The sequence below is a fragment of the Lygodium microphyllum genome, chromosome 28 (genome assembly GCF_053477565.2).
Source record: "Lygodium microphyllum isolate KBCC chromosome 28, Lygodium_microphyllum_v1.1.10, whole genome shotgun sequence".
Lineage (NCBI taxonomy): Eukaryota > Viridiplantae > Streptophyta > Polypodiopsida > Schizaeales > Lygodiaceae > Lygodium > Lygodium microphyllum.
In genome coordinates, this window is record NC_141162.1 from 23,355,913 (window position 1) to 23,377,900 (window position 21,988).

Here is a 21,988-nt window from a genome sequence, read left to right on the forward strand (position 1 = left end):
TTGAGAGTCCAGATGCTTTCCCTGAAATTGATTCTTTCACTCATGAAACAGCAAAACAGTTATTGTCACAGAGCCATGTTGTAAGCACTTATTTTTAATTTCTGTGTTTCTATCTCTTCTGCCCTTACAGCAGACTGCATTCTTTTCGGCAGGTATGATTTGGAGATGGAGATAATCCGGCTTGACTTCAAGTCAGGAATAGAGGCTTTGCTGAAAGAGAAACCTACAAAAGCTATATTTTTGGGCACCCGCATTGGTGATCCCAATGCTGTAAGTTGGATTTTTTTCTATACCAGCACATTCGACTGCTTGGAATTTTATCGTGATTATGAATATTTGTGCATTATTTCTTCTCTCCAAAATCATTATAGGTGGGTCAAGAACAGTTTTCTCCAAGCTCTACCGGTTGGCCACCATTCATGCGAGTCAATCCGATACTAGACTGGTCATACAGGTAGTAAATGTGATACAGGCCTGTGATGTAAATGCAGCAATTGTAATAGGTTTTGTAACAGTTGACAGGCAATTAATGTTGTGAAACTCAGTCAAAACATGTAGGTTAAGGATATTAAAAGAGCTCATTTCATGACATGATTTGCAGGGATGTATGGGCTTTTCTGCTGGCATGTCAGGTTCCTTACTGCAAGCTTTATGACCAAGGGTAAGCTAGTTAATCACATCAGCTGCATGCCTGTCATGTCTGCAAGTGCCCATCACAGTGCTACTTATCTAATCTTGATACATGATATCAAGGTATACATCAATAGGCAGTATACATGACACTGTTCCAAACGGAGCTCTGTGCATCGAGGGATGTCTAAGCCCTAGTGAGCAGCCGCCATATTATTCTGGCAAGTTTAGACCAGCATACATGTTGCGGGATGGAAGGCTTGAAAGGGCTGGGCGGCTCAAACGACAAAGTACGATGGAAAGAAAGATGAGTGTGACCTCTAATGGTGATGTTGGGCTGGTACCTTGTGCAAATAGTTTGTTTGCTGCCTCAATTCTTGTTGTTGGTGATGAGATCCTGTATGTAATATTTCATTCTATTCCTTTCTTTTCCTGTATGATCAGTAATTCTTTTTGGTTTTTGAAACTTATTTCTTTTTATCCTGCAGGAGAGGAGAAGTAGAAGATCAGCTAGGACCCTTTCTAAATAAGAAGCTTCACTCAATTGGTTGGGCTGTGACACGGCGAGTTGTAATTTCAAATGATGTGAGCCTAAATGACTTCTTTCATACATAAAATAGTCTACAGTCATAGCTTTTCATGCTCAATTTCTGCTACTGACGTGGTTTTTGATGGATGCAGATTGATGCGATCTCCGAGGAAGTAGAACAACGGTCAATTATGAATGATCTTGTAAGTATTGCTATCATGGAGATCCTCTTGTCCCGGCCCATAAATTGGTCATTGGACACCCATATTTAATGTGCTAAGCCCTTTGAACTTGAAAGTCTTTCTAACATTCTCTAACCGTAGTCTCAGCATTAGAAGTTGTAACATTCTCTAACCGTAATCTGTCCAACATAACTTGTAACAACTTTTGTTTATGTCTGCCAGTGCACAACTTGGGTTTTTACATTGTTGCCATGCCTAGAATAACTTGCACTTCACATATGCACAACTTAATTATGCCAAATTATTGAGTTAAAAATACCAGTCCCCATGACACAACATTGGCCCAAAAAACTTAGCGTTCAATCCCAAATCCCATGAGTAGCTGTGGAGCACCTCTGTTTGGGTCTGATCAGGAATTACCCGTTGTTGCAATGAATTGAGCATCAAAATCTTCTTGTTCTTGCTTATTGCAGACTATTTTAGGTATTTTTTATGCTCATCATTTTGATGATTTGGGGGATTTATTGCCGGCCAACTGTATTATGATGCTGGTCAACCTGTTTATTTCTTGGCATTATTTTATGCCTATATGTTCAACTCCCTCCTCCTTAGTTTGTATCATCATCCACTTGCAAATTCTTAGTGTAGGTCCTATTGGAGAGAGGGAGCCAATGCTAGTACCCACATAGCCGGTGACTCACTTTTGTGCACGACTGTCTGGTGTTTGGTATATGGATTCCATTTCTTGAGCATATCTCTGAGTTCTCTCATTGCAGTGTTTCTTTGTTCTTTTGTTTTCTCTCCTTTTGTATTGTGCAGTCTATTATAGCAATCTTCTATACTTCCATCATTGCATCCACTTCTGATAGCAATCATGCAATTCTTGTGTAATATTTGGAGTATCTTGGCATTCTTTGTAACCAACAACCATAAAATCGAATTTCCCCTTGTTTTACACAATCAAGGAAGCTCAAATCGAATCTTCTCCAATTGCATGCAAATCAGGATTGCAATAGACCTTCGGAAACCCACCAAACTTGGGAATCATTGAAATTATATCTTAGATAATCTTCATCATCCTCTTGACCTCAACAAAACAACCAAAGAGGTTTCTTACCACGTTTAGGGAAATTATAAATGACCCAAGGTTATTATTAGAAAAGTGACTTTATAGTCTTCTTGATAATCCAATATAGATCCTCAAGTAATATTTAGATGGGCCAAGTGTCATGAGGACGTGAAATTTTGATACTTTGCTTAGCAGTAGCTTAAATGTTAATCAAATGTGCAAATGTGAGGTGCACATGTGATGTGCAAGTTAGTTATTTTACAATGATGGGCCGAGGATACTAAGATGTCAGTGGTGGATGTCAAAGGCAAAAGTTGTATAATGAGTTATATTAGTGAGGTAATAGGTGGTGCTTGGTGATAGATTTTGTCTCAAAATATTTTATTAGCTATTAATGTTTAGTGGTGACATTAGGAAGTAGATATTTATTAATTAATTAATACTAGTTCAAGGGCTAATAAATGCGCAAGAATACTTTGATGATAGATTAGCTTATCCAATTTGATTGTTGGTGGGTATAGTTAATTTTTTGAGAAAAAATTAATTATAAAATTAAATTTCAGAATATATACTATGAAAATTAATTTAATTGACTGAAAGTTGCTAAAATGTATTCAAGGGGTTGCCACTTGGCCAAACTTGCCCATGTAAGCGAGGGAAAGGCTATTAAATATTGTTGGAGCCTCATTTAAGCATGGTGGAGGTTGGGAGAGGAGAGGAGAGAGCTCTCAACCATTTTGAGCAGATCTTAGCCAAATTTGGTGGACAGAAGAGAGATTTCTATTGTAAACCCTAAATTTTTATAGAAATTAGGGTTTGACAGTCACCTCGGGACCCGTGCCAATTGGTGAAGGCATCGTACATTGAATTCAACACCTGAAATTTGTGTAATTGTCAGGGAATTCAGATGCTAGGCCATTCATTGTAATTTGGGGCAGCATTTGGCCAGTTGGTGGTTCCATTAGTGCAAGTCTTATGTGAAAAATCAAGGGGCAATTGGCCCGAATTGATTGTCGATTATTGCTACAGAAAAGAGGCTTTTGGAATAGCAAAGGAGATTGTGAATCTTAGCTTGTACTCATTCCATTAGCAGTCAAGTTAAAGAAATACCAGAAGGGGCACTAGTTTTTGGGCCAAGAGGGTGTCTAATGTTCGAGATTATTAAGGTAATTTGTGCATTTCAAGTTATATTCATTTGCTGATCGCTGTAGTTAAGTGCTTAAATAGGGAATTACTGCCCTTTCCAAGAAGGAAGACTGGTTTCTTAAGGGTTGCAATAAACTTGGCATCTTTTGGCTATTATACTTTACTCTTTGACATACGATGCATATTTTGACAAATTGCTCTACATTTTTCCACATGTATTACACTGAACAACAAATGACTTGAAACTTCCTTAGATCAGTCATCAACACAAGCACAGGTTCTGAAGTCATATTTTCTTTTAGCTTCTCAAATGCTAAAATTGCAATTGCTATCTACTTAAAAATCACTCTTTTTTTGTAAAGCATGTAGTGGAGATACCATTTTAGTAAAACTGGGCACATACTTCCTATAATAGAAGCATACACCTAAGAAATTGTGGATCTTATACACATTCTTTAAAGGTGACCATGAATGTATTGTCTCAACCTTTGTAGGATCCATATGAATGCCATTAGCCGAAAAATGTGTCCCAAAAAGTGGATCTCATGCAAGGCAAACTCTCTCTTCTTGTCATTTATAACTAGCTTGTGCGTGTGGAACTCATTGGACACAATCTCCAAATGCTTTTTATGCTTTGTCTCATTTTTTGAGTAGGCAATCATGTCGTCAAAGAAAGTTTCTGCAAATCCCTTATGTTGAGAAACCACATCATTCGGCACAATTTCCCTTGTTAATTTCCATTTCCATCCCCAAAAAGGCTTTTTAGGGTCTTCCGAGAGAGTCGGAGTGCCAGTCGGGAGACTTCAGTGGGACTCAAGACTGTTTGTGCCTATATATTCGGCACCCCTCATTCATCCACCACTCCACTGATTCATTCCGTTAATTACCCATTCTCTCTCTCTCTCTCTCTCTCTCTCTCTCTCTCTCTCCTTCCATCATTGTCATCGTGTGTTGCCAAGCGCCAACCTCCATCATTTGTGATGCGTTTTGATGGCAACCTTCCTTGTCCTCAACTAGTGCTTCCCTTTCATATTGGTGACAGTTCTTGTGTGTTGCTACACCTTGTGTTTGAAGTCTATACTCACTTGGGGTCAGTTTCCATCTACGTGGCGTCATCTTCCACCTATCAGGCATCATTCCTCACCTTGCGTTTGGAAACCTGGAGGTATCTTCTGCAGTTGGCGTCTTCATCATCAGCTTTGTGTCAGTTTTCTGAGGCAGCTAGTGCTTGTGTTTGCTTCCTAGCTACTCCATCCTCCATCAGGCGTCACTCATTCAGTTGGCGTTTTCATCATCAGAGGCTATTCATCCTTGTGTTTGGCAGTTTCTAGTATCCCTTTCTTCAGGCGACAATGCACTTGTCTTAGGTGGCATCTAGCATTTGTATTGGGTTGTTTGGGAGGTCACCTTTATTAGCCACTCTTAATTTTTGCATTGTAGATTCAGAGGCTTCTCTTCGGCAGTAGTCTCCCTGCTCTAGGCAACATCTCATCACCCTTGCGTTTGCAGACTCAGAGGCTTCTTCAATAGTCTCCTTGCTTTAGGGTATCTTTTGTGCTATGGCACCCTTGTATCAGATTCACTTCATTATTTTAATTCTTCATCAACTTGTTCATGTGAGTTTCTCCTCTCTTCTCAGTGTTTGCTGTATACACATTGTGTTTCTACTTGCAAACCCTACTGTCTCTATGGTTGCTCAGTCATTTCTTGACACCCTTTGTGGCATGAAGATGCGATCCATCATCCGATTAAATGTGGCAAGAGCATTCATAAGTTCAAAAGGCATGATAAGAAACTCATACAATCCAAAAGATGATTTGAAAGCTGTCTTAGGTACATTCTCTGGTCTAATGCAAATCTAATGATACCCACTTTTCAAATCCATACAGTTGAATATGGCAGCCCCTTGCAATCCATTGTTAACATCATCGATCCGATGGATTTGCAACCGATTTTTTATTGTGATTTTATTCAAGGCACTATATTCAATGCACATACACCATGGTTCATCCTTTTTTTGAATCAGAAGCACTGGATAACAAAAGGGAGAGGAGTTGGGTTCAATCAGCCCTTTTTCCAATAACACATTCACTTGACTCATTATCTCCTCTTACTGGTCTGTACTTACCTTGTAAGGTGGCTCATTAGGAGGGCTACTTCTAGCGATGAGATCCATGTTATGATCTTCTAGCCTTTGAAGTGATAGCTGCCCCGATAATGATTGAGAAAAGCAATCAGCATACATTTGCAGAAATGACATGTGATTCTTCTTTAACTTAGACACGTTCTCGACATTTTCATCATCAACCTTAGTGAAAACCAAGTACATTGAAAGGTAATTTTTCATTACTTTAGAAATGGTAGCAGCCGATACAACAAGGATAGATTCCCCTTTCAATTCTACATCCAAGGGGTAGGCCTTGCTCTTATGCTGAATATTGATCACTTTAGCATGTGAATCAATCAGTGCATGCACATGATGATACCTAGGCATACCGAGCAAGATATCACAACTCTCAAGGAGTGCAATGAAAAACTCCTCATTGTCCACATATCCCTGAATTTGCAACAAGCAAAGCTTCCCAATGAGTGGTATGATAGGCTTTGCATGGTCCTTTCATGCCATTCCAACTTTTCCCATGGGTCCATCCCATCCTCTCTCTGATGACTAGATGGGCTGTTATGTTTGTGGAGATAAAGTTGGCTTGTGTCCCATTATTAATAAAGAAGATTAATGCATGCTGATCTTTGATTTTATTCCATGCTTTGGATAACTCAATAGCATCATCATTGGGCTGATCACTAATAACATTTGGCACCAAACCAACGGACGTTTTGGGCTTTTTTCTCTTGGAATCTCCCTAATATTTTGATTTCGTGGCTTGCTGCCTATTGGGACAGTCCTTAGCCATGTGACCTTCCTGCTCACGAACAAAGCATTTATTTGCAACCCTTAATTCCCTACATTGTGCAATTGTTTTCCAACCCTTTCCTTGTTGTTTCAAAAAGGATGCATTTGCTGTATTTGCATCATGACCGACACTCGTTCTTTGAGCCCATAAGCACCAAGGGGTGTAGATGCATTACCATACATGCCACTTTATGCCCTAGGCATTGTACAATGCTGCCATACATGGGGCTATACATATTACCAGCCATTCTTGGATACATTGGCCTTGCACACCATGCATTTGTTGCTGCATACAATAAAGAGTTGTGCCATATATTTCCCTTTGTGGTCCTTGATCCACCATGGCATAAAAAATGGTGCCACCACCAAAGTGTCCTGGTTACCCCATAATTGTATGTATGCTCAGCTGTCCAAAACCCATCAGATTGGTACTACCAGGATGGCCATGCATTTGCATATCTAATCCCACTGGTACTATTTGCTTTTTCTCATCATCAACCTTTGGTATATCTTTAGATTCTGGTGGTTGTTCTTTTAGAGCTTCTTGTTGCCCAATGCCTTGGAAGATGGCATCTTTTTCTTGCCCTTGCTGTCCTTTTTGGGAGAATTTAAAAATCTCTCAAATTGAGGATCTTTGGGCAATTGAACAAACATGTCAACTGTTGCCTTCAATCAAGCCTTGCACCGGTCATCATACTCTTCACCCCCTTGCTGGTCATTAGCATCTTGTGTCTTAGAAGGACCCGGTTCTTGGTCAACAACCACATTTTCCCCTTGCTCTCCATGCTCTAAGGTTGTTCCAAGATTAGGCATTGCATTTCCCTCTTCATTATGTGTATTTTCAGAATGAGATGCGTCATCACTACTTGATCCCATCTCACTATAAGAAGACATACTTGCTGTAATTGCTTAGCTAAACATAATTTGAGCACTAGAGCAAAACTTCTAACCTTCAATCAAGTGCCTTGGGGCACGAAGTCAAGGGAATTGATGATATCCTAGCAATGGAACCATGAAACCAGCCTTCCTTCTCGGAGACAGTGGTAGTAACTTGATCAATCAATAATTATAGCAAGTGATTAAATCACATAAATTGAAATGCACACTTTACCACTTTAATCTTGGACAATGGACAGCCTGTTGGCCCCAAATCTGGTGCCTCTTGTGGTATTTTTTTAGCTTGAATTGCAATTGGATGAAGTGCAATTGAGATTCCTTTGATTTCCTTTGCCATCTAATAGCCCCTTGTTGTCATAAATGGTCAGCAACCTTCAAATCAATTTGCCCCTTGGCTTGCTTAGGGGTTGGTCTTCATCCTGCTTCTTGAGAGACAAATTCAGCCCCAAATTCAATATTGGCTGGTTGGCCTCTTGAATCTCCTTGAAATCCTTCTTTTTCGGCTGTTGGAATTCAAGTACTAGGCCCTTAATTCTAAGCATGCTTTCCAAGGTGGCTGTCAAACCCTAATTTTGGTTATAAATTAGGGTTTATAGTAGAGATTAATCAAAACCTCCACCTCTAATGGCTTAAATGCTAGAATTTGTCGAGGAAACTTGAGGAATGGTTGGAGGATGAGAGAGAATGCTGTAGAGAGGTATTTTAAGAGTTTCATCATAAAAAGAGGCTAGAACAATCATGGAAGTTGTCGCCTATAGCTTGGGAGCTCTTGAAATGTTGCTACCCCCTCCTATATGTTGTTGCTTGTCTTTGTAAGGGCTTGGGCTGTTGTCTCTTGGTCTTGGGGCTCCTTTTGGTGGGTCAATTGGTATAGATTAGTTGGCAACCTGAGCTCTCAGCCTCTCCTTGAACTGGTGGATGTCAGAATGACTTTCTTCTCTCTCTTCCAGCCTTGAACTAGCCTCTTCTTACTTGCATGGGCAAGTTTTTCCAAGTGGCAACCTTCCTAATCCATTTTCTAGCAATGTGGAGCGAAATGAAAATTAATTTAATCTTTATTTCTTGCTCAGAGAAATAATTCCACCAATCAATAATTAAAGTGACTATGCCTAATTTTCTCCCAAGTATTCGTGAGCAATTATTAGCCCTTAGACCAACACTAATTAATTAATTAATGCCTAGTCTTTATTGTCGCCCACTGATATTGTTGGCCAATAAATTGGTCTAGGCCAAAATCTGATACTGGGTATTACCTAGTATGTGCCAAGCACAACTTATTACAACTTTTGCCTTTGTCACCAATTGATATCTTAGGCAGGGTTGTTGTGTTTGATGGCGTTCGATGAGTACCATTCGATACTTGTACAACACTAATCAAACTAAAAAATCTTGGATATACATCTGATGAAAAAAATTTGTACAAATAATTTTAATGCCTATACTTAATGTTGAGACTCAAAATAATACACTTTAAGAGACTTTATACCAAGAGTTCACATATTGAGAGCTTGAGGATAGAGATGATGATCGATGGAGAGCTTGAAAGTGGAGATAGGGTGGAGATATGGCAAAGGAGAGCTTAAGGGAGTGGGTTTAGAGAGCTTGAGGAGAGAGACTTTGAGAATAGAGAGCTTGAAAGTTGAGCTTGAAATTCGAATTTGAAATTAGAGAGGGAGAGAATATATTGCTAGAAGGGGGGGAGAGAGAGAGAGAGAGAGAGAGAGAGAGATGGGGGTATTTACAAGTGTGTTCTACCTTCATAGCTTTGGAACAAAGGGCATGGTACATGGCCTTTGTAGAAGAAATTACCATAGTAGGCCGCTTCTTACTACTCCACGAGATAGCTCCTGATCCAAGGGAGAAAGCATAACCTGTTGCGAATTGTCTTGAATCCACATCACGTGTTTAATTTCAGTCACTCCATCTAGAAAGAGTGGCACCCTCTCCGTACATGATCCTGTAGGATTGAAACCCTTGTAGATAGTGCAGAACATGCAAAGCGGCTCTCTAGTGAGCTTGAGTAGCAGGCTTTACAAAAGAAGACAACAATGCCATTGCAAAGGAATATCCAGCCGAGTGTGAATTAGCCATGTCAATGAGCCAAGAATGCACCTGTACCAAGTAGCATTTGGAAGGGGATCATTGGTTGCCAAAAGCTTGTACTCTAGGGTCCATGGGGCAAAAAATAGGCCGATACTCGGCCATGGAAAACTCTAAAATCAACTCAAAACTATACCCGTGTTGGGATATAAAGATGCTGAAACGTCTTCATAGAATCCATCCTACATAGGAGACACAATGCAAGGCAAACTTATCAAGCTCACCTCCTAGCCGTAAAGCCAAATGGGCTCTACCTCGAGCTTGGGAGCTAGCAGCACTTTGGGCCACGACCACATCCCAAGGGTTGGCATTCCATACCACTAGCCCACACCATCTCGGTGTATGGATGCATCAATCAATGGGCCAAGAGTCCAAAAGTGGTGATCACACAATGAATGTGCACAATAGGGCCTTGAGTCCTATAAATAGGACTCAGGTGCCCCAACCCCAAAGTGTCCTAAGTGCATTGGCACTAAGTCATTTCGTAATAACTGTGATCAATGCTACTAGGGCCCATCCGTATGTCTAGGGACATAATACTTCCCCCCTTATGAATGATTGCTGTCCTCAGCAATATCCTCCACGATGAAGCGAGGAAAACGACCCTTCAATGAATATACCAACTCCCAAGTAGCCTTCGCCTTTGGGTGGCCTTTCCACTTGACCAAATACTCAGGATAAACGGTCCGATGGGATCGTTTAGTCCTATGGTCAAGAATCAATTTAGGTTGAAGTTGAACATAATGAGTAGTATCCTCAAGTCATGGGACTTTCTCAATCGGGACAATCATCTCACCTTGTCCCCGTTCTTCTTTCAAATGACTCACCTGGAACACAGGGTGAACTTGGATTTATGAAGATAAGTCCAACTTATAAGTGTTAGCAGATATGAGTCAGCTCATGGTGTGAGTCTGTGTGCAGAGGCTGGGCATTTTATGTAGCATTTTATGCAGTATTTTATGGCACATTTTTGTGGCCATTTATGATGTATTTTTAGCATTTATTGCTGGCCGACCAGCATTAAATGCTGGCCGACCTGCATTTTATGCTCCCCACTTTTGTGGCTATTTATAGGGCTCCTCCTCCACAGTCTGTAGTACTTCAGCCATCAGTGGAGATCCTTCTGGGAGAGAGGAGCCGGTGCTGAGGAGCCCACGCAGCCAGTGACTCACCGTTGTATACTGCTGTCTCCTGTTCGATATGGATTCCATTTCCCGAGCATACATCTGAGTTCTCATCTGTCTACTGTGTTCATTCTATCTTCTGTCTTGTGTTTCAGCATTTATTTCAGCATATTCTTTACGCTTCCATTGCTGCACCACTTCTGACATGGTATCAGATTTCAGGCTGCAACCTATTTGTGCTGTGTTTTCTTGCTGATTTCAGGATTTACACCCTTCTTGCTGATCAGGCGGCTGTCCTTCCTGCTGGCGACTGCTGATTTGCTGCTGGCGACAGTGTTTCAGCATTTGCGTTTTGCGTTTTTCTGGACAGATTTGCGTTTACTGCTGTTCCACTCTTTGCTGCCCGTGTTTCCTTCATCAAACTGCTGGCAACAGTCTTTAGCCCCTGTTTATTCAGTTTGCAACCTGCGTTTTGCTGTTTACAGCATTATTTTTGCCTGTTTTTCTAATTATTCAGGCCGTTTTTGGCAGTTTTTGACTGATTTTTTCACTTTGTGCAGCAGCTTTTGGCTTATTCTGGTCAGCCTTTGGGTTATATTGCATGTGAACTCACTATTTTTGGTGTTTTTGGTTGCGTTTTGGCTGTGCTCACTCTCCAAACGACCTTCTTTTCTTCTACTTTTCTTTTCTGCCTCCTCCAGATGGCCCCTCCGTGCACCTCAAGTGAAGATAAGTTACATGGACCTGATTATCTCACATGGAGTGCTATCATGAAAGCTTGGTTTGTGCAGAAGCGGCTATGGTACATCGTTTGTGGAGCTCTTGCTTGACCTCTCCGTCCTTTTCCTCTTCCTGAAGACTTTGATGAGGACAACCATGAGGAAGCGGTGCTCACATGGGACTCGGACGATGCCCGTGCTTACTCGGCGTTGCTTCGGTGTATTTCTAAAGCGGTCTTACCGGCGGTTACCTCCTGTAGGACGTCTCCTGAAGTATGGTAGAAGTTGCAGCAGATGTACGAGGCACCTTCCACCATGCGGGCCGTCACACTTTATGGCCAGCTCCAGCAGATGAAGTTTGAGCCGAAAGATACTATTCAGTCTTTTCTTCTTCGTGTTACGCAGGTACAGGACCAGCTTCGGCACATGCAATCTGCTCTTCCCGAGGTGCATCTTGTCGGGACGGTCCTCTACAAGCTCCCCCCGGAGTTTGATGGAGTGGCCAGTGCTTTGCGGGCACAGACATCATCGACTCCTGTCAGTTTTACACATATGACCTCGATGCTTCTTGAGCATGAGGCATCCTTGAGATTACAGGGGCGACTTCCGGCACATTATGGAGGTGAGGCTTATGTAGCTTCAGAGAGGGGTGACGGGAAGAAGAAGTCAAAGGCCCAGTGTTACCACTGTGGCAAGAAGGGACATTTGCGGAAGGATTGCAAGAAGTTAGCGGCTTCCAGGAAGAAGGAGCAGAAGACGAAGCGGGATGCTGACTCTACCGATGAGTCCTCTCCTTCATCAGACTCCGACTCCGATCCTCCGACCAAGGGGAAGTCCAAGGCGCGGAAGGGATCCTCTTCTTCGGATCGCGGGAAGGGCTTGGTTGCCCCTTCCTCGGCTGCTTTCTAGTGGTGGTGATGAGGTCATCCCTCACGACTCTCTTATGCCAGAGAGGGAGTGTGAGCGGGTGTTGGTGGGGCTGCAATGCCTCATCTATATTTTGATATAGATGCACAGGATCCAGAAAGAGATGTCCCTGACGCATCGACGGTATCTAGCAGTGAAATCCTAGAGACTGGTGTTGATTTTTGGGTTCATGATGAGCTGTTCTTCTTGATAGAGAGCGAGAGGCTTTCGTCTGGAGCTCACATGAGGGGACACTTTGGTGGTTTGGCCAAAGGCCGGGAATCCATGGTCACATGTTCAGAGACATGTTTGGCAGATTGGCTTTGTCTGTCCTGAGTGACATAGGTGACATTACACAGAGAGCTGCTATGAGTCTTCTCTATTTTCAGGTGGTGTTGGTATGATCGACATCGACATCAAATACTCTCCGAGGCATCTTGGTGGTGGGCTGGCCACTCACCGCTTGGACATCCATGGTCCTTTTGGTGTTTCTTTGTTGTGTAGTTTATGATTCTCCATCATTGTACTATTTTATTGTATCAGATCACACATGATCTGAGAGAGGGTGTTAGCAGATATGAGTCAGCTCATGGTGTGAGTTTGTGTGCAGAGGCTGGGCATTTTATGTAGCATTTTATGCAGTATTTTATGGCACATTTTTGTGGCCATTTATGATGTATTTTTAGCATTTATTGCTGGCCGACCAGCATTAAATGCTGGCCGACCTGCATTTTATGCTCCCCACTTTTGTGGCTATTTATAGGGCTCCTCCTCCACAGTCTGTAGTACTTCAGCCATCAGTGAAGATCCTTCTGGGAGAGAGGAGCCGTGCTGAGGAGCCCACGCAGCCAGTGACTCACCGTTGTATACTGCTGTCTCGTGTTCGATATGGATTCCATTTCCCGAGCATACATCTGAGTTCTCATCTGTCTACTGTGTTCATTCTTTCTTCTGTCTTGTGTTTCAGCATTTATTTCAGCATATTCTTTACGCTTCCATTGCTGCACCACTTCTGACAATAAGATACATTGTTTATCTTCTTGGTAATCTGGAAAGGACCACAATACCTTGAAAAAAATTTACAACAGTTGCCGGTAGTTATTGAAGCAGAGTCCTTTGGGACTTTTAAGGTAAACCCACATGTCTTCCTGGAACTCCCTAGAAATATGTTGTTAGCATAAACGAAGCACAATTGTGGGCCGTTTTAATGCTTTCCCTAGCAGTCGTCCACATCTCCTACATATTGTGTAGAAAGTTGACTATGGATTGCGTTTTCACCCCTCTGAGCTTTGTGGCAATCAATGGTTTCGTCTCATAACCGTGCATAAGCTTAAACGGGCTATAATCAATATTGGAATGCTTAGCTTTGTTATAAGCAAACTCAATCTAAGGAAGATAATACTCCCAATCAAATTGTCTAAGGGAGATATATGCACGAAGCATATTCTCCATGGTTTGTTTTGTCCATTCGGTATGTCCATTTGTTTCAGGATGTTCTGAGGATGACATGGACAATTGAATTTCCAGTTTTGGAAGACCGTTCACAAAAAATGGCCAATGAACTTAGGATCCCAGTCATTGTCTATTTCATCGGGCAAATCATAAAGTCTATAAAGGTGTTTGATAAAGAGACTAGGCAACTCATGGCTTTTCATAGTCATCTTCGCAAGAATCAATCGAGCCATTTTCATTAATTGGTCAACAATAGCCTAGATTGCGTCATGACATCAATTTGTATGGGGCAGCCTACTACAAAATCCATAGAGATGCTACTCCATTTTCCTTTAGGGATTTGTAAAGAATACAACATGTGTTAGCAATCATGTTTGTCATGCATTGTCATCTCCTACCTGTGTGAGCCGCAGTTTGAGTTAAACGGGAACACTAGACAGGGACATTAGGAACTTTGACATGTCTATTATATGATTTGACGGAGGAGGCAACTCATTCTAGAGTTTGCATTTTTTCTTTCAGTTGGTTTAGGAGTGTTTCTAGTCAGTTTCTAGCCCTTGCCAATGTGTGATTGTCCTATGATGGCCATGTCAGCATTGTGCTTGCCACATCAGCATTTTTGGTGCTTCCGACTGCATTTATTGCAGTGGGACTGATGCAGTTGGCCATTTTTGGCCCTAATTTGGTTGGTTGGCTAGTTTAGCTGATTTTCGGTTGTTTATAGTTGAGGGGTGGGCTAGCAAATCATCTTTTTCTCCCCTTTGGTAGGTGCTCTCTTGGTTGCTGTGCAGTCTCCTCTATCTCTAGTGTGGATAGTAGGTTGGATATTCTCCGTCTTCGTCACTATTGGTATTGTTGTCATCATTTCAGCTTGATCCGATGCTCAAATCAACGCCTCGGGATGTGTGCATGGATCAATCAGTCCTCTCCTTTGCATTCAACATTCTTTTTAGTCAGGGCAGAATTTTTTCATCTCTCTCTCTCTCTCTCTCTCTCTCTCTCTCTAATGGCGCCCCCCCTGGAATGAAGATGTGTGGAAGTTAAAGTCTACCTAATACTACGCAGGCTCATCAAACAACAGGCCAGGCTCATAAAAACATTTGAATGATAAAAGAAACCGGTTTCAACGTGCCCAAAGGTTAAAAGTGAATTCGTTCAAGGTATTCGACTTGATTTCAATTGACTTTCGTTCACTTAGTCAACACAGCATAGAAAGGTAACACGGTATGTGAGAGCAAGGTATACTCTTGTATTATTGAATGAAAGAGGCGGCACAACATAGGCACATCCCAGGACTATACCCTTGTGACGCTGCACATATGAGGGTTCACCACTGGGTATAGGGACTCACATGTAGAGCGGAAACCAAGTAGGGCTTAGAATCACTACTACTCCCTATAGAGGTGTTTTTGGTAGCAATGCCATGGTATAGCTACAAAGCCCTTACACTCACCCCCACTTATTGGATTTCTATCCTTTGCAATCTAAGGGTAGAGTTTATTGACTCATCCGGGGTCTTAGCACAGCTTCTTCTGATAAGCTGGCCAGTGTTTGCCGGTCTAGAACTTGATACATTAGCGAGGTCTTAACGTAGCCTTTACTATCAGATTTGTCAGTGTCTGCCGCACTACGATTTGGGGGTCTTAACACAACTTTTCCTATCAAGTTGGTTAGTGTCTACCCATCTAGAATGCTTTGTTGCTTAGTTTATTCTTGCTACCATGCGGATCCACCCTCGACTCAATTACATTTAAGGAGTGGAGGCATTACGAGGCCTATGATAAGGCGAGTGATGACTCTAAGGGGCATTGGAAGAATTATCGGGATTCTCCTTGAGCCAGGCGGTGAAGGCTTCATTGCCATGTTCGTGAGCCTCTGCTTTCGAAATCCAACTGGCTTCTTTAAGAGGGTGCCCTTTCCACTTGGTGAGGTACTCGGGGTACCCTTTGTGTTCCCGGTGTTGAAGGAAGGCTTCTACTTTGAAGGGGCCGTTGGAGTGAAGCAGTGAAACGTGCTGCTTCCATTGGTTGTCGGGATAGAACCTGCGCAGAAGGCGGGCATGAAATGCATTATGGATGCAAATGCTTTTTATTTTGCAAACCATATTGGGCTTGGTTGCATCTGAAGACATGGAACTCATACAGATGGATGTAAAAACTGCATTCTTACATGGTGATCTACATGGGGAAATCTATATGCAGTAGCCTGAAGGTTTTGCTGTGCAGAGGGAAAAGAGCACATGGTCTGTAAACTCAACAAGAGTTTGTATGGGCTGAAGCAGGCACCATGAGGATGGTATCACAAATTCGATACATTCATGCAATCTCAGGGATTTCATCGTTCTCAAGTTGATCATTGCTTATACACCAAGAAGGCAGCGGATGGTAGCCTTATTCTCTTGGTTTTGTATGTGGATGATATGTTGATTGCAGGAAAGGATGTTCATGCCTTGGACTCCTTGAAGCAGAGTTTACACAAAAGCTTTGATATGAAGGATCTTGGTGAGGCCAATCACATTCTTGGCATGCGTATACTCAGAGACAGATTGAAGGCTCTTCTTTATCTGTCACAGTAGGAGTATGTCACTAAAGTTTTGTAGTGTTTCAATATGGAAGGGGGGAAAGCCATTAGTGTACCATTGTCTCCATATGTGAAACTTAGTGCAGATGACAACCCTACATCAGATGATGGAAAGGTTGAAATGGCTAAGATACCCTATGCTTCAGCTGTTGGTAGCTTGATGTATGCTATGGTTGCTACATGTCCTAACATTGCATTTGCGGTGGGAGTGGTTAGCAGATACATGGTATATCCTGGCAAAAAGCATTGGGAAGCAGTGAAGGGTATCGTGAGATACCTCAAGGGTACAAAGGATTTGTGTATTTGCTTTTGTAAGCAAAAGTCATATGTTGTTGGGTTTACGGATGCAAACTATGTTGGTAATCCTGATTGCAAGAAGTCTACTTTAGGATATGTGTTCATGTCCACAGGTGGAGCAGTCTCTTGGATATCTAGGCTACAAAAGTGTGTTGCATTGTCTACTACAAAGGCAAAATATGTGGCTGCCACTGAGGCATGCAAAGACGCTTTATGGCTTTCATGTCTGGTGAGAGAGCTTGGTTTTATAGAGGTTCCTATCCTCCATTGTGACAGTTAGAGTGCTATCATGCTAGCACGGAATCCTGTCTTTCACGCAAAGACAAAGCACATATAGGTGAAGTATCGCTTTATCAAGGATGTACTTGACAGCAAAGGCATTGAACTTGTCAAGGTACATACAGATGATAACCCTGTAGACCTTCTCACGAAGGGTCTTCCAATTGAACAGTTTGCTCATTGCCGAAAGATGAGGGGGGTTGGATAGTATACGTGTCTTTCAGCTTTGTACATACATAGACTTAGCTGATTCTTTTCTCTACCTTTAGGCACGTTGCCTTTAGGTGGGAGGTTGTTGGGAATAAAGGCTCACTGTGCCTTTTATAGTGTTTGGGTGTGAACACACCCTTACACTCTTGTACTTATATATATTATCAAAACCTAAAAAGCAGTACACTCGTCTTTGTACCGAACATCAAGTGTGTTATGCTCACTCTCCTCTCTATTGCTCTCTACTCTCTGTGTGATATCCGACAGGTTCACCCTCAGCTCACTCAGTCCAGATTCGTGAGGCTCCATCACTTAAGAATCCAATGTTTCAAGTTTAATTACAACTTTAGTTTTGGGCTTATTTGTAGGTTGATGTGATATGGTGCTCAATAGGTGATGGACTGGAGCCGATAGGACGAGACGTGGTGTGACCATTATCCTGGATGGAGCAGGTTGATAGATTGCGCAGGTCATGTCCGTTTGGCTAGGGTGTAGGGAACACAGAAGGGGCTGTCAAGCACGTCAGACATGGCACAGGGAACACGGGCAGGGCTATTGAGCATGTCTGACCAGGGTGCATGCTATAGGGTGTAGGGAACACGGGCAGACTGGCAGGAGCTCGATGGCCAGGACAGTGCCTCTTCTTCTTCTTCAACAAGCGCTGTGGAAAGCAGCTGTGTGCTGGTAAAAGGTAGCAGCAACACTTCTCAAGCCTTGCGTTGTTGAACACTAACAATGGCGGCTTCAACAAGTAGACTTGGTGCAGCAAAGCATAGGTGGCCTAGCTAGGTGATTGAGGCAATATTTGGGGAAGCATACAGTAGGATGGCTCTGACACCACTGTTGCGTATTGAGCTCATGAAGATAGACCGCTTGGCGATGGAGCATGGTCCATGATGGACACACACACACACACACACACACACACAACTCTTTCAAGTACACAACAAGCTGAATAGATTGATGTGATAGTTTGTTGATCAAAGTAGAAGTGATAGGGCCTGAATATATAGGTTGAGGTATCCACCTACACCTTTGACCCTTGTTAAATACTAAGTGGTGTAAAAGGTGTTCACACCTAAACATGCACATTTACACACAATAATGTGTGTTCACACACGGGGATAAATAAATATATCAACCTCTTGTGCAAGAGCCTCATCCTCACGAAGGGAATGTAAACCCCCCTCATTTGATGAAGACTTCATAATGTGCAAAAACAAATTACACCCCCCCCCCCCCCTTTTTTTTGCCCCAAAATGGCTATTCCCCTAGAAAAAACTTGAGGAGATGGGGAAGGGATATAAATACTCGATGAGGAGGTAGAAGAAGCAACTGTCAAGGATCGAAGGGGAGAAGGAGAGGGAGATGGGCAACATAAGGAGGGGGAGGAGTCATAGAAGAAAAAGGGGTATTAATGGTAGAAAAAAACTTGAGGAGATGGGGAAGGGATATAAATACTCGATGAGGAGGAAGAAGAAGCAACTGTCAAGGATTGAAGGGGAGAAGGAGAGGGAGATGGGCAACATAAGAAGGAGGGGGAGGAGTCGTAGAAGAAAAAGGGATGTTAATGGGTAAGTGGGAAGGAAGAGGAGGGGTTGGTGATTGGTGGGGGAGGGGGAACGGGTCAGTTGATGGCAAAGAACCACCTACAATAGAAGAACAATCAATCGGATCTTTGGAGGTTGCAGCCTCATTGAAGATTATATCCCTGCTCACCTTGATCTTTCTTTTCTTTGGGTGGTAGAGCTGATAGCCCTTTGGGATCATAATGCACCCCATGAAGATAAGCTTCTTCGACTTGGAGTCGAGTATGCTCCCTCTTTTGTCTTGTCCACATGGACATATGTATCGCACCCAAAGATGTGAAAGTGGCATATGGAAGGCTTCTTTCCAAAGAAAGCCTCGTAGGGAGTCATATCCTTCAATGTTGAAGTAGGGGACCTATTGCGGAAATGAACCATTGTAGCCACCGCCTTACCCCAAAGGGAATGAGATAAAATCCTATGCTCCAACATCGATTGGGCCATCTCTAGTATGGCTCGATTGGCGCTCTCCACCTTACCATTCTTAGATTGTGTATTCGGATGGGAGTACTCCACCTGAATACCATGATCCCTTCATAACTGAGAAGGTATGTTAGAACAAAACTTGTGGCCATGGTCTACTCGTACACCTTGAACCTTGAAATATTTTTGCGTTTCCGCAAACACCTTCTGCACACAGAAGTTGGAGTAGATCTCACTCTTGTACTTCAAGAAATAGGGCAACGCGTAACGGTTGACGTCATCAATAATCAACATTAGATACTTGGCCTTCCCAAGGAAGTCTTGCCTATATGTCTGCATGGTGTAAAGCTCTCCTAGAAGCAACCTATGGATAGGGCTGCCTATGTTTCTTGCCCCTCAAGTAGCTGGGGCAAAGAGTGTGAGTGGAGAGGAAATCCAGAAGTCTCTCCACCATCTTCTTCCATGAAACCTACCTAATAGCATCAAAGTTGAGGTGCCCATATTGGGCATGCCAAAGCAATCCTAGCTCGTGGGAAGTCCTCATGGCAAGATTTGTGAGCGTACAAAGGCCACTTTCTTGTGTACTTGCCCAAAGAACCGCTCCTGTCAAAGCATCCTCCACAATCATTGCATCGTGTGTGAACACAACATGTGTACCTAGTTGTGTAAGACCATGAATAGACAATAGGTTAAATTCCAAATCTGGGCTGAAGAGTTGCGTTGATCCAGCAATAGGGGAACCGTTTCCACTCCACGAACGTGTATGGAAGAGTTGTCACTAATGATGATGGATCCCCCTCTGGAGTGCATGTCTAATTGTGTTGGAAAGTCTTATGGGAAGAAGCCCCATTGTCCACGAGCCAAGGCTTTTGTGTAGAAGAAGAAGCAAGAGTAGTATCTTTATCCTCGAACAAATATGGGAAGATAGACTTAGTGGTAGATGGGGTAGCCTTTGAATCCTTAGACCCCTCCTTCGGCTTCAAATGGGGATACTTCTGCCAACACTTCTTCTTGGAATGAGTGCCCTTTCGACAATGGGGGCACTTGGGCTTCTTCTTAGTATCCTTCATGTCCTCTTTCTTGGTATCTTGTTTCTTTGCCTTTGGCTTTGACTTCTGCTTCCCGCCTCTCGAACCTGCTGTAAAATCCTTCATGTATCCGAATCCACTGGCACCGACCTCTTTGAGCCTCTTGTCATGCTCCAAGGCTAATGGGGCAAGTTCCTCCCAAGGAAGAGTCTCTCGGGTCCTTGATGTTAGGAGGCTCGTGTAGAACACATCAAACTTTGGAGATGGCAATTGAGTCAAGAGAATCATGGCCATATCCTCTAAAGAGAGACTCCTTTTGAGGGACGCAAGCTCATCCCTCATGTCCTCCAGTTTGTTAATGTGATCCTTCATGGAAGGGGGGTCATTAACACTAAGCATCCAAAGTTTCTTCTCAAGATAGATTCTGTGGGCAAAAGCCTTTCTATGCTAAAGAGATGCAATCTTTGACCATACTTGCGTTGTTGTCATCAACTTGCGAACATGTACTAGGATAGAATCTTGTAAGCTCATAAAAAGGAAGGATTGGGCTCGAGAATAGAGTTGATCCAAGAGGGCTACATGACCCATTGTGGTTTCCACATGCAGATCCTCTACGGGATGAGGAATAGGCAGGGTAACAAGCTTCCAAAGATTGAAGGTGTCAAGGATGCATTTCATCTTACACGACCAAAGCAAATAGTTAGAACCATCTAGTCAATCTTGTTTGGATAAAGAAGGGGAGAACAAACACTTGAACCGGTGGTGCCATGTGAGGCAGTTTAAAGCTAACAAGAGGGCTTGGAGACCTCTGTTCTTTCTGATGATCACGCGGCTTGTCCGAGGAGTGATGAGGAATCTCCTCATTAGAGTCATCAAAGCCATTGAATTGGTGATAAGACATCTTCAACACCTACAAATACCCACAAAAATCTGCGTTTTTTGTAGATGGTTCCGAATGGTGGAAATGAGCTACACCTTTGTGAAGGAAGGATGATAGATGTTCCGCCTGAGTTGTATGGATCAGTCATATGCAGAAAATCTGCATTTTCAGCAAAGAACAAATCGCTGAAAATTTGCATTTTCAGCTTGAGGGGTCTTCTCTTGATGGGAGAACCTCCGTATCCTCACTTTGGTGATGATCTCATGGGAGTGCACAACAGAAGAGAATGAGAGAGAGAGAGAGAGAGAGAGAGAGAGAGAGAGAGAGAGTGTAGGTGTGTGTGTGTGTGTGTGTGTGTAAAAAGGAGAGGACTTCTTAGTCCTTGAGGGGTCTTCTCTCAATGGGAGACCTCTCAAGCTGAAAATGCATTTTCAGCTCGAGGGGTCTTCTCTCGATGGGAGAACCTCCGTATTCTCACTTTGGTGATGATATCATGTGAGAGTGCACAACAGAAGAGAATTAGAAACACAGAGAGAGAGAGAGAGAGAGAGAGAGAGAGAGAGAGAGAGAGAGAGAGAGTGTGTGTGTGTGTGTAAAAAGGAGAGGACTTCTTAGTCCTTGCACACAACCTAAGGCGTTAGTGAGGGCACCGGATCAGGCTGAATAATGATGACAGCACTGTTGACGGTGATGGAGAAGGAGAGTATGCAGCCTGCTGTCCACACCGGAGAAGGAGAAGACTGCAGCTACCTAAGGGAGCACTTGTGAGGCAAAAGAATGAGTGATCTGCCCCAGCCAGTGGCCAGCTATAAATTGCTGGAAATGAGCCAAACTGGCTGAACAGCTGCTGGCCAACCTGTACCAGCCTGGCTGACTGCATTTAATGCAGTCAGTAGTACATAAAAATGTGGAAAAATGCTGATGTGGCAGCTAATGCAGGTTCAAATTCCAAGAATGCTGGATACTGTTGATAGGGTAGCACAGGCTGGAAACTGACTGACAAACCTAAGAAATGCACACAAAACCCTTAGAGCTCCAAT

At 42.9% G+C, this 21,988-nt stretch overlaps 1 protein-coding gene across 5 annotated transcripts in view; it reads left to right on the plus strand.

Annotated features, from left to right (window-relative positions):
* LOC148011248 (phosphoadenosine phosphosulfate (PAPS) reductase family protein) overlaps positions 1-21,988 on the plus strand; it is a 50,564-nt gene that overhangs the window by 1,369 nt on the left and 27,207 nt on the right. For 2 of the 5 annotated variants that reach the window (XM_087670328.1, XM_087670327.1), the window contains exons 3-9: positions 1-58; positions 153-270; positions 372-454; positions 602-661; positions 754-1,029; positions 1,119-1,215; positions 1,312-1,362. The exon at positions 1-58 is cut by the window's left edge and continues 112 nt beyond it. In XM_087670328.1, the coding sequence (XP_087526454.1) occupies positions 1-58; positions 153-270; positions 372-454; positions 602-661; positions 754-1,029; positions 1,119-1,215; positions 1,312-1,362 (743 nt within the window). Of the gene's footprint in view, positions 81-152; positions 271-371; positions 455-601; positions 662-753; positions 1,030-1,118; positions 1,216-1,311; positions 1,363-21,988 lie in introns of all 5 variants that reach the window. The other 3 variants (XM_087670331.1, XM_087670329.1, XM_087670332.1) reach the window with 2 other exon arrangements.